Source organism: Cygnus atratus, chromosome 8, assembly GCF_013377495.2.
Source record: "Cygnus atratus isolate AKBS03 ecotype Queensland, Australia chromosome 8, CAtr_DNAZoo_HiC_assembly, whole genome shotgun sequence".
Taxonomy (NCBI): domain Eukaryota; kingdom Metazoa; phylum Chordata; class Aves; order Anseriformes; family Anatidae; genus Cygnus; species Cygnus atratus.
In genome coordinates, this window is record NC_066369.1 from 25,907,508 (window position 1) to 25,921,239 (window position 13,732).

General features: G+C 37.3%; 1 protein-coding gene across 1 annotated transcript in view; it reads right to left on the bottom strand.

Moving 5' to 3' along the window:
• The window catches only part of FAF1 (Fas associated factor 1), a 161,281-nt gene that overhangs the window by 40,716 nt on the left and 106,833 nt on the right, over positions 1-13,732 (bottom strand). Inside the window, exon 13 of the mRNA XM_035537385.2 lies at positions 4,587-4,741. Coding sequence (XP_035393278.1) covers positions 4,587-4,741 — 155 coding nt within the window. The remainder of the gene's footprint in view (positions 1-4,586; positions 4,742-13,732) is intronic.

Below are 13,732 nucleotides of genomic sequence, written 5' to 3' on the forward strand. Positions count from 1 at the left end.
TAGTAAGAACATAGCAGCAGAAAGTAAGTGTATATCTTATTGTCTACTGGATATATCAAGATATAATTGTCATCGATTGCTGCAAGAGAAACTTAAGTTAAATATTAGCGAGAACGGCCTAAAGGCAGTGAAAACCAACTACTGGAACTAGTTATGGAGAGTTGCTGAGAATCTCCCTCACACCAAAGGTCAGATCTGACAACCATCAGCCAGGAACGATGCAGGTAGAGCTGAGCCTTCTGGCCAGATATGGACTAAACATTGTAATCTGCAGCTCTCCAAGACCAAAGTCGGAATGGTAACAGAAAGGAGAGTGGAAAGGTCAAAGCAGAGTCATCTTACCCTAAAGAGGACAGACACCTGCACTTCCGCAAAAGGCTTTGTCCCCATCGGGCACCCTGCAGTACCAAGGAGACTCAGTCATGCCTTTCAGCTGTATTTTAGTACAAATGATTCTGACTCTGCCAGCTCAGTGACTTCTTCTGAAGGTTGATTTAAACACTCTCATAGGTGCAGCTAAATTTCTCTCCAGCTTCAATTCTACCTGGCAGTAGACCTCACTGGTGGAGTTGTGGACTCCTCCATTTAAACAGACCTGTGAATGACTTCTTTCTCCTTCCTCAAAGCAGGCCAACAAATCTGCCTGGACTACCTGTTCTGCCTTTGCTTCTGCACAGGACACTATAGAGCTTTATTCCTTCCTGTTTTCTGTTCAACAAGCATAATAAACCATGTTGTACTGTGAGTACAGTGGAATAGAATTTGCTTTACGATTTGTTTTTACAGCGGGAACTTAAAATATATGCTTACAAACGTATCCATAGTTAATTCCTGAAGTTTTAATAGTTTTTTTTCAGATGACCTTGAAGCTTTTTCACAGGCACATAAAATGACACACTGAAAACCTTCATCAGATCAACAGAGACTATTTTCTATTTATAGTCGAATATCACAGAGACATCTATATCTTATTAAACACAATCAAATTAAAATGCATTCTATACTGGTTTTTATTCCAGATTAATTTCCAAATTTGGACATTTTTAGATTACTAACATTACCTTGAAGTATATAAATATTTAAACAGGGACAGTTTACCTTTTCTGGTGGGTGTATAATAAACAGTTTAACCATCATCTGTATACAGGCTGTTTTGTTCTCTATCTAAAGAGACAATCACCTTTTATCCTTTTCCTTTTTTCTTCATTTCAGTGCTATTAGGAAACTATTCACAAGTGCAACCCTGAACAATACAATGCAGTAATTATGACTAGATGACAAAGAGATGTGAACAATTACTGAGCCCATTCTGAAACCCTACACTAATAAAGTCATTAGATGCTGCCCTTGCCATGAGCCTTCTAAAAGCTTCTGAAGTTACAAGAACACACGGCATTGTTCGTTAGGACAATTGCTGCTGGCAGAATGCAAACCTTGAGTTAAACCATGCTGCAAATTGATCTTGACATTCTGTTAAGAACGCCACTAAAATCAAAAGCAAAGGAGAAAAGGAGAAAATGAGCGGGTGGGATGTAATCATGGAACAGAAGGGTTCCCTCCTCACCTTCTTTCCTCTTCCTCCTCAAAACAAACCATACAGAAAATGACAAACTCGCCTGGTGTTTGAGAGCCTTTATTTTTAAAACATTAATTAGACTTTTGACCTGTTTTTATGGACTGGCACTGTATTGCTATTAAAGTAAATTAAATAAAATATTGCAAAATACAATAGATAAGGTTTTCACACTGTTCTGTGAAACCTGCTAAGGATTTGATGCCCAAAGAACAAGTCCAGCAGTTTTGCAAGCAACATATACAGAATCTATGGTCACTCCTTAGAAGGCAGTGGTAAATTAACTCACCAAGTCCGGCACTCACAGACCCCACACCTGCAATATATTCGCTGAAGGATCAAATAGGATTGGGGAGCTAGAGTAATATGGTCAACTGGTCTTCATCCAGGCATGCATCATTCAGTAGGTTAGTATTAAGGGTCAGCAACTGTGAATATGGCTAATTACTTGGTGACAGAAATTGCAGGTGAAGACAACCTGCTGCTGAGAAGCACTTTGGTCAATTAACTCTTTCTTAAGCTTAAGCAAAATGAAAAACTATCATTTGAACATTAAAACTAACAAGTACCTGTCATCATAGCTGAGAAAAGTTGGCAACGCCTTGAAATACAGCACCCAAGGGCAAAGATATCAAAAGCTGAAAAGCTGCTACAGACATCTGAGGCACTGTTTTATGGTTTTGGCATTGCTTTGCTTGGCAAACATTAGGTACTTTGGAAATCTGTTAATATTATGTGTAATCTATGTTTGTAGATGCTGTGTGTACAAACATAAGAGTATGTGTGCATGTGTAGGCATATATGTATTTATGTATATTCATTATATACATGCCTTGGATGTAAATACATGAATTACATTAATATATATTAATGAATTAATAAAAATACCTATGCATGTGCTTGTGTACATATATATATACACACACACCATTATATTACAATAACAGTATTAAGCCAACTTTTGAAGTACGAAGATGCCAGAACTCCAGCTGTTCATGTCTGGCCCTCCTGCCTACCTATCCCAGAATCTCTCTGGATACTTGAGGAACTGCTTAGCCCGTGCATTGGCCCAACACAGCTGGTGAGCTGCTCCAGCTGTACACTTGGCCCAAAAGGTAGGGCCAGAACTGTCAACATCACTACTATCAGACACTGATATGAGGAAATCATATTTTGTATCAGACACAAAATGAGGAAACAAAGATTTAGGAGCTGTTTCTACAGTGTTCAGGATAGACCCCCATTTCATTAATGAGAAAAGCAGAAGCTAGCAATAAAACTGTTTTCAGAACAGACATACATTTCATCCATAGATTTCAGAAAGAGGACAGCAAAGGATAAGAAAAAGCAGAACATCCAAGATTTATTACTTTTTTTGCTTATATGACAAAGTATTTCTATCTATTTTAAATCACTCGTGTCACCTACAGTACTGAAAACCTGTCTTTTACTACTGAAATTGAGGTGTCCCTATTGATTAGAGTAAATAAAGTGTGCCTGATTGTTCTACCTTCCCATATCGCCTTTTTCACTAATGCATCTCTAACAGTGCAAATAAGTTGTTCTTGGGCCACACTAGAATGCAAAAAACAGCTCCTCCTGTTGTTTTCTCACCATTCAAACAAAAAGCTACATGCAACTGCGTTTGTAGGGAAACAGAATACTCCAACACCACTGTCATTGTGTCATATAAAGAAGTGTAGCAATTAAACAGAGGTACTGCATATTTATTTATGGGAATGCCTACAGTGCATTGACACTTTCCAAAGAGGGAAGGAAGCACCATGCCCCCTCTGAAGAAATCACAGTCTAAGGAGCAGGATGTGACACTAAAGACAAATGAGAAATTATTCTAATTTGAGCCAGCATGCCTTGTTTACCCCTTACTATTTTTTGACCTCACTGTTAATATGACAGTTTCTTTGTTGTTGTTAATAGAAAGCAAAAAATGAAGGCTTAAAAACCCTATCATACTGCACAATCAGTGACTAGGTTCATTGAGAATAGCTATAAAGCCTTAAACAAGCCCTTTATTTTGTGTTTTAAAAAGTGTCATAAGGAGTTAATAGGACACAGCTGTACAGGCTCCTTCTAATAAGCAGCTTCTGTGGCTTTGGTCACCACAGGTGTCTCTGTAACCTGCAAACTCTTATTACTAGTGTATCAAAGTTGTGCTACTTAATAGATTTCTTTAGTAAAACACAACAAAGCAATTACATGGCTGTTGATCGTCAGTCATAAAAAACCCTCAAACACACTTTTTCAAAAGAAACTACACTGCAATTTTTTGTCATTGTAAAATAAAAGAAACTAGAGAATTAAATAGAAAACCAAACAATAGAACAGCAGGTAGTCAACTGAACTTAGCCACTACAGATGGTTTAGAAATAGTGTTTCCTTCTACACCAAGTTGTGGGATAAAAGAAAAGGAGGAGACTCCTTACTGCCAATGAATGGCAATACCAAAAGACTTAAGCAAGTTTCCCGTCTATGTATTTGGTCCCATGAAAGAACATAGATGTTTCTTTTTCCTTTCTCTCTCTCCCCCTTTTGCTTTTTTTCATAATCTTTAACTGTTCTCTAGAGTAATTTGAATTACATGCACAACCACAGATTCATCCAATGACAAATGCAGAAGGTCGAGTGAGGAATTCCTATGAAACATAAGTGTCATTTTAAAACTGTATTATTAGACAAAGTGATTGTTCTGTTCTCTCTTGTCCACTTCCAGTGAAGAAATATCAAGAGGAGACGTAGTTCTAGAGCTATGTTTGCAAAATAAACTCTAAAATTATTGAACTATTTTTCCTATGCAGGAATAAGAAGTCCATTTGTAATGAAAATGTGGAGGGTTCAATTCCCAGTGAGCATCTGCCAGCACAGCTTCATTGATTAGTTATGAACAACCAAGTTTTTAACTCAAATAAATATCAAGCAACAAAACATTTGATACACAGAGATAAGCTCTTCTTTGGAGGAAAAGCTGCTCCACTCACAGTGCAAAGAGTCTTACCTTGCTCTGTTTGCTTCTTTTGTCATGTCCCATGCCCAGGTTATGAAGTTCTGACTCAGATATGAGACAATAGATTCAGCACAGAGCATTTGTGAGCAGAAAACATTGGTTAGTACGCTTTCATCATGGTGGAGGTAGATAGCAAGAAGCTTTCTCTGAAAGGACATGAAAAAAGATTGATCAGTGAAAATTTCCTCAGTCTATTTGGTAATTTTAAATTATGGTTGCAGGTTTGTGCATTAGTACACCAATGGTGTCTATCGAACGTGCCAACTACCTCAAAGTGTGCACACAGAAAAAAAAAACCAATAGACTTCAAGGCAAAGGGTCTATCCCTCTAAATCTCAATTCTTCCTTGCAATTTTATTTTGGGTACCAAAATATGATATGATATCCTTAAAACATGAAAATAGTAACATTTCAATGCAAAATCAAAAACCTTACGAATAGACTTAGCTTAAAAAAAGTGTGAACTTTATTGGGCAGCATGCCAGAAAAACACCAAAAATTTAGAACAAACGAAGTTTAGAAACAAACATTTAGAACAATTCCCTGAGCAAGGAACACACCAATTAATACAGCAGTGTCTAAGATTTCCAAACAAATACAATTATACGGAACCTTAAAAAACGACAGCGCATTATCACCATCCCATCTGTAGCCAAACAAAAGAGAAAATTGAGTAAGAAAGAGTACAGCTGCCCACTGTCCCAAAGCCTGTGATGCTACATGCTGAATGTTTTGGCAGCCCTCCATCCAGTCGTATGGTGTGGGGAGGCCCACAGCACATCAGCCTCTCACCTACTTCATAAGTCAATGTGCAGCTGATGAAAAGGCCATGTGCCAGCCCAGCTGGCTGAATCTCTTGTGGAGCTGAGAAGAAAGGTGGCCGTCCCAGCACTGTAAATGTGTAAGACACAAGTGCAAGGGATGTGGTATGGAAATCACAGAATCATAGAATATCCCAAGTTGGGAGGAGTTGGGCCCACAAGGATCATGGAATCCAACTCCTGGCTCCACAAAGGACCACCCCAAAACCATCTGTCTGAGAGCGTTGTCCAAATGCTTCTTGAGCTCCAGCAGGCTCAGTGCTGTGACCACTGCCATGCAGAGCCTGTCCCAGTGCCCGACCACCCTCTGGGTGAAGTACCTCTTCCTAACACCCAGCCTGACCCTCCCCTGTCCCATCTCCATGCCGTTCCCTTGGGTCCTGTCGCTGTCCCCAGAGAGCAGAGCTCAGTGCCTGCCCCTCCGCTCCCCTCGTGAGGGAGCTGCAGGCCGCCATGAGGCCTCCCCTCAGCCTGCTCTGCTCTGGGCCGAACAAACCAAGGGACCTCAGCCACTCCTCATACATCTTGCCCTCTAGACATGGGAAACAGATCAAATGAGTGAATCGTGAATCCCACTTCACATTTGTGAGTTCTGATACATCTCGTTGTAGCTGCCCTGTTAGCAAAGACTAGATGCTGAAGATGGTATTAATGGTCTCTTGAAACCAGATAATCTTTGCCGTGTTTTTCTGAAATCCTATCAAGTAATATTTGAAGTTCACTGTCAGCAGCATACAGCTCTGCTGTGTGTCCCCATGACACTTTCAGACCATATTCTGGAAGGTGAGTCTGTATATACACAGAGAGCAGACTGTGAAAAACATAGGAAAACTGTAAGCTATTAAAGGACCATGATCCTACATGAAATATTTAAGAAATTATAAACACCATTCAGAAACTTACAATGTTCCACTCACCACCACCATTACATTTTAAAATCTTACTTGAACGCGTTTCCTTAGACAATACAGTAAGTGGTATTTTCAGACTTTTAAATAAAAGTCATTTAAAATCTCTTCATTAGAACTAAGATGCTAGATACTGAGGTGCATTGATATAGCAAGACATGGGATGCAATTTTGAGACAAATTTGCTTTTTAAAAAACCAGTATGGCTATAACTTCAAATACTAGCTTTGGATAAAACCTAATGACTCTTTATAAAAAGAATAATACATTTGAACATTAGACTTTGGGAAAGGGATTAGTAATTTGCATTAATGTTTGACTAATTTAATTTAAATGTTCTTCAGAACCAAGTACACATGTGCCAGAAAGGGCCATTAATAAGCCCAACATGCAGAGATCCATATAAGTGCAGGCAACAATGTTGACTGAAACTAAACTTGAAAATCCAGGGCACTAACGCACAATATCAAGCAATAAAACAGCATTTCTGTGGTGATATTTAATTTAAAAAGAAGAAAGAGGCAGGGGAAGATCAGGCACTGTCTGTTTTTGAGGATCAGCCATTCTGCATTTCAAAGCGTCGATCCCTGCAATATCCAGGTTACTGTGCTAGAATCTCGACTATTATATAGCACTTGTAAGAGAGGGAGGGCAAAGATGTGTTTACTCAGTGATTAGGGCCTTAGAATAAGCCTCTAGCTCCTAGAGAGACAGCTCACCACTTATTCATTTGGACCAATTCACAAAGCCTAGAAAGATTAAACATCCATGCTGAGAAGACAAGCGAATGCAGACGGTGAAAAAGAAATAAAAATTCTTTAAAAACTCTGAGATGACTTCATTATTTTTTCCACAAGGAAACTTTAGGAAAGTGTTTAGTTAGAGAAAAACCCACATTGACCTCTCTCTAAACCCTTAATCTTTCCTTTGTGGTGGCACTGCTTTGTGGTAAGCGGATGGCTTTGCTCTCCTCTTTTCACGGGGAGCGAGTAGAAAAAAAAGGCTCTTGAGAAACACTTTTAGTTCCAAAGAAACAACCCCATGAAACTGTTAAATATGAGATTCCATACAACTGAATGTTTCAAAATATGTACAGTTTTAGGCTTAAAGATTTACAGACAAATTTTAGTAAACAAAACAGACACATACACAATAGATGTTTACATTGAGCTACTTTACAAGTGAATGTAATTTTTGTTGCATCGACAAATCTTGCTAGGCAAAGACTAAGCACCATATATACAGACTACATTTGTGTCTGCCAATTTGTCCAAAATATTAAGGTTGGGCATAGGCGTATTGCAAGAACAATGAAAAGTGGTAACAGGACAAAGTGCTGAAACATCATTTTGAAAAATCTTTATAGAAGGCAAGAATATTTTTTACTTGGAAAAATGTGTTATTGCAAAGGGCTTGAAGCTGTTTTGGGGGGTGAGGGGAGTTTTATTATTATTATTATTAACCTATGGTAGTATATATTTGTAAGAAGCTTTTTTTTTTCTAGACTTTTGAAAAAAAATCAGAGTAAATTCTAGGATTCTAGGATGACTAATACATGGAATTTTTTAGTCAATACAAATAAAATAGGTTTACTAAACTCTTGAACGGTCTTGACTTTCATAAAAGAAGACTATTAATGCAACACCAGTCTGTTCTGTGTTGGATGTCTCAAAAACATAATGACTTCAGGGTTATATACTTAGCACAAAATTTTAACCAAGAAAAAAATCCAATGGGGAAGAACTTTTGTTAGTCCCCAGGTATGGCATACTGAAAAGGTTCTAAGTACTGAATATCTATCTGATGGGCTTTAAGAATTTAAGCCATCTAGAGATGTATTTTTCAGAGGACGTTGATGATGAAAACCACGCAGCCGTGTACTAGAATTTTCAGAAGGGGCCAGGATTTACAAACATGATGAATCTAAGCTTCCTCATTGTCAGCAACACTTAAGGTCCTAAATGCTTTAGCTCTAAGCTCCAGGTTCCATTTTATTTAAAGGAAAAAGGGACATCAGGAAGAGGCACTAACCATTTTCTACATCTTATTTATCTAAATACTTTAAAAGAAAGAAAAAATCCAGATCTCAAGCATTTTTTTCTACAACTTCTGTTGCAATCAGATTGTGCACAAGACCCAGTTGGCCTTGCCCCTGCTCCTGTGCCCCACACCCACCACCATGTAATTTGCTGTGAAGTGCTGCAGGCCCTTTCTGCCTGATTTTTATCTGTTGATGGAACATGCCTGGCATGTGGCACCCTGGAAAGAAACACAGGCTGTAGAGGGACACTGAAATGAAGGCCAAGTTGTCCCTGTGGCAGAATGAAACACGTATCTTCATAAGACTGAGAGACTAATTGGATCATCGCTGATAGAGTAATGCAATATCCAAGCCTCTCAGCCAGTTCCTAAAACACCAGTAACTTTCAGATAGCACAGAAGAATATGAATATGAATAGCAATAAAGTCATAAGGGTCAGCAAAACCACAGACCTGAATGTTTATTTCTGAATCTCAGATTTACAAGTTCAAGTAATGATTGAGACAAAAATGTTCACTACGTAACACATGCTAGAGACTTGAATGTTCTTTCAAGTTGGTAGACTAATGATCTTCATTCTTCCTCCAGGTTTTACGTAGTAAAATCTAATTTAAAGGAACAAAGGGACACTTTTGCACATCTTTAAGCCTTTGATGTGTACAATCTGATCCACCTATCTAAAGTGATCCTGGAGATCATATGATCAGCTTTCCTGAGCAAAACTACTTTACCATGTGCAATCTTTTTTCCTAAGCAGAATGTAAACCCTCTGCAATACACCAAGGTGATATGCATTAGAATTTATTCCACTTTGAAAAAGGATCAAAGCAGGAATAGGGCAGACAGAGATTCATAGGAAGCCTTCCCTGTATATTACAAATAACAGAACAGAACCTGCTAAAGATAAGCATTATCAAATTCCCCTCGCACCAGTCAAAAGAAAGGACACAAACACCAAAGACATAAACAAGGGGCAGCTTCTAGTGCTGTAGAAGAGGATCTGAATTAAACTGTACCCTGTAAGTTCCTAAATGAAACTGAGATGATCCCTGATCATCAGGAGATGAATCTCCTGATCTGGTCTTTTGTATTATACGTGGCATAAGACATCTCTAAATTAGTTCCAACTTTAATTATTTTACATCTTTCAGTAAAACCATCAGTGAAAGAGAATCCAGACGAAACAGGAAAAGCTGTTCAAATGGTTAACCACTCTCCCATGTGAAGGTGTGCTTTACTTTAAGTTTGATGTAAAATACTTTCATGTTCCAACTATTTGATCCTATTATACTGTTATATCTCTATTTCAATCAATTGAACTTGTAGTGATATCTTACACAGTGCAACAAATAATCAGTAATTAAAACCAAACTCAGATAAGAACTACAAAACATAAGCTTCAAAAGAGGAGAAAATGTTGAGTGTAGCAGACAATTTCAATAAACTTTCAGTGTTTAATATCAAGTACAGAGACCGTTGAAGATACATCCATACCCAAGACTAACCTTTCCCATATGAATGATGAAGCAGAATAAAGGGTGTGTAGGGACACAATGAGACTACTAAGCTGATATGTTGTAGCAAAAATTTCTAAATGGTAATTAATTATCTATTTCAAAATCAATTTAAGGATGAAAGTACAGAACTGCTAACAAATACATCAGGCAAGACTGGAAAGTAAATGTAGGTGACTAACATGGGGCTTAACTGGAATTTATGTACTGACATCTACGTTACTGTAGCTGCTTTACTCTTCCTGGGTACCTAGATTTACACTTCTCTAGCTGTCCTCTACAACCAGACTGTGTAGACTGGCATTCACGTTATTGACACCAAATTATAATCTGTTAAGTAGTCACTTAACCTCTAGGACTCCCAGGCAGCTCAACTGAAAAATCATTTTCAAAGCACACCTACCACATGTCACACACTCAAGCCCCTCATAAAATGTAGCAGGAGCAATTTGATCTGATTTGATTTGATTTAAAATGTGCCCAGAGTCAAAGTAAAAGGTGGTGGTGAAGCTGTACTCTATGTTGCTCCAAAGTATTTAGGAACATACACTAGAATACATTCAGTCCCACCTCCTGCATGACAGAACTCCCTTCCCTCACTGGCCACCTGCCTAGACTTTTCTCTAATCAGTAATTACCCATTGCTCTGGAACAGGTCCCTTCTTCACCCATATGCCAAACTTACTACACTTTGCAGAAAATTGGGCCTAAGAGGGTATATGACTTCAGTGTACTGGCCAGGGAGAATCTTTCATCTAGGAAAAAAAAAAAGATGATGCGCTAAACCAAAAAGCTGTCCTGCGGCCACTGCTCTCAGTGTAGTCTTTAACAGTCCATTGCATTGTTCAATCTTCCCACAGGCTGGTGCATCCTTGGCATAGACTACCTCTGGAGAGGGTACTTCAAGGACCCAAAAGGTCAGTATGAACTGAATTAGCTGAAATAATAATGAGGGACACTTTTCTGCATTATGCAGATAAAAATTATACTACAGAAAACCCTGTATGAAGGAATACTAAAGCTACCACCTGAAAAGAAAAAAAGGAAAAAAAAAAAGTTTTTTTTTGACCATGCTAAATCATGGAAAGAGCATACTTTCTTCTAGGTATTCAGGAAATTAAGTACCCATATGTGAAAGTGATGGTTCTGCCAGGAAATTGAACCTAAAAGACAGAATTCAAAGAGAACAACAACATGGTTCATTTTCAGCATGCAGGAGTATATATTGAGGTGACAATACCAATCTGTGCTAAGAGAGATGTTTCACATATTTATTAGAAGTCAGTGGACAGAAAGGTTGAGAGAGGAGCAGGAGGTGATCTGACAGAGGTATAAAAACATAAGAGCTACTGAAAAGGTAAAGCAGATTCCTTTATCATTTCTCATAAAAAAAGAGTAGCAACCACCTGTAAGATAAAAAGGTAAACAAACTCCAATAAAAGAAAATACTCTAGTATTATTCAAGTAAATAACAGAGAAATTCAATATAGAGATTAAGCAATACCACCCTAAGTTAGGATAAACCCCCTGATGTTTCAGAACATAAGGCACCCATAAACTGCATTCAGTTGGAAAGAAACCTCCTGCAAACATCTTGTTAAAAATGTGCATTATAAGATTTCATCTCTGGCATCTGTTCTAGCTATTTTTACAATGGTACTTGAGCAAGAGTAAGCTTGTTCTTCATAAACTAGTATGACAGCGAAATGTTTCTTTCAAATGGGCACAACAAGTAGAGAAATAATTTCACAAAATAAATTATTTTAATAGATTTTTGTCTCTCTTTCTCTTCCTGACCCAATTAAAAATTAATAATGAAAATATTTTCTTGTGTTACATATACACAGTAAGCCTTAGAAATTAGCACAGAATGCTCTGAACCATCATGCTGCAAGAGGTAACTGGGGACTTCATGCAAAGGACCAAGGACATCAGTTGTTAAAGGCAAAACTCTGTATCTTGGCTTGGCTATATCTGCATTTTTGTGTCAGAGGTATATACATGTTTTAAAGTAGAGCTATATTTGTCCTCACTCCATCTCTCTGCCTAGACCTGAGATTGTCATGGTAGCACTTGCTCTTAAGCAAAAGACACCCATCATTTGTGTTGATCTTAGCTCTAATGACTCAAAATGAAGAGCTATGATAAAAACCTAAACAAAATACAGGTAAACAGACAAACATCTAACCTTTCTAAAAGGTGTTTCTTTTTCAAATAATATGTTCTTACGCAGCTATGAATTAACATCCTTCCCAATGAATGAAAAAAAAACTAAGATTTAACAGAACATCTATTTTCTGTAAAAGAGATATAACAATCAGTGTTTAAAATATATGTTCTGACATAAATTGATTTTCTTAAAATAACCCAAACTAACGTGTTTCTGAAAAAAGGCTTCAAGTTCATATATAATGGGCTATTTTGGAAGGAGAAAGTATCCACTATACAGATTAAAAACACAGCTGATGGCTGTCTAACTGGACCTGAACTGTAGAGTGCACCTTCTGCTCTGGACAGCATTGAGATTTTGTCAAGAAAAGGCTAAGATCTCTGAGCACTCTTGCTGCCAAGTGCTCTCAAATTAAATCAGTTTGAAGTGGTTTTCATTAAGATGGATTGAGTGTGGCATCGTGAGAAACACTCTATCAAATGTAGTGTTTTACTTAGTGATTAAGTATATACCAGTTGATGAAGCTACCCAAATCCTTCGTAATCCCACCACTCCAATAAACATTTAATGAGTATATAAGTTCAAAAAGCCTAGCAGAGGATTTAAACCTTCAATCTTGTTTTTATTTACTCTTGGAACTCAATTTCTCACTTCAAGTGGAGAATGCTGGTGCCTGAAGCTCATCTGTTGCCCTGGTAAAATTAAGTGCCCTCCATAGTATAAATTAGAAGACAGACAGTCAGGTTGCAGTTTTCTCTTAAGCTTTTTCCTTATACTGATATACTTATTCAATTATTTTATGAAATGCAGTTATAAAAATATAAAATAATGTATCCCTTTCCTCACTTAGGAATTCCAGGAGGTGGTTCTGAAAAAACTTGTTTGTAACAGGGAAAACATAATAAAAATAAATGGCTTCTATCCCTTATCATACCTTTGCTTTACATCAGAATGTTATAATCAAAACAATGACATTTCTCAGGGTAGCAGGGAGGCATAAGGGCTTCTAAAAATAATGGCAATTTTTCCAAAAAAAATTTAAAGGAAGAAGTCACAAAAATAACACTTTCTTAATTGTATTACTTTATCCTGATGAGGATCTAGCCCAAATACATCAAAAAATATTAGAAATGCAAGGTCATGTGGATTTCAGATGTGCCATGCAAGTAGTATATGAAGTATCTGGAGTATTAAAAAAAAATCTAAACAACTGTACTGCATTAATATCAAATTTAGAGGTATAAAACAGTATTTATGAAAGCTCCTAATGGGCTCTCTTCCATGATTACGGTGATGGTGTCAACCATTTCTGATGAAATGACACAGTGAACTTTTTAACTCAAAAACTTTTCATGTTGACTTCATCATTTTATTTCTTTGAAACATATACTGTTCCACTTGAATGAGCTATAAATTTATACTTTGCCTGTGAATTATTCTGTGTACATTTATGCCCTGAAATCCATATACAGTCATGAAAATATTCACTAAATTTAGAGTGTAAGAAAATTGTGTCCACAACATGTCAAGTTAGCATTCACTTAAGCTACACAGCGTAGATTCATAACATACTGATCATAACATCCTCTAGCACAACATAGTTATTCCTTCCAATATGAATAACTACAGGAAGCCACAAAATTCTTCATTTTAAAATTAAATATCTATCAAGACAACAAAAAA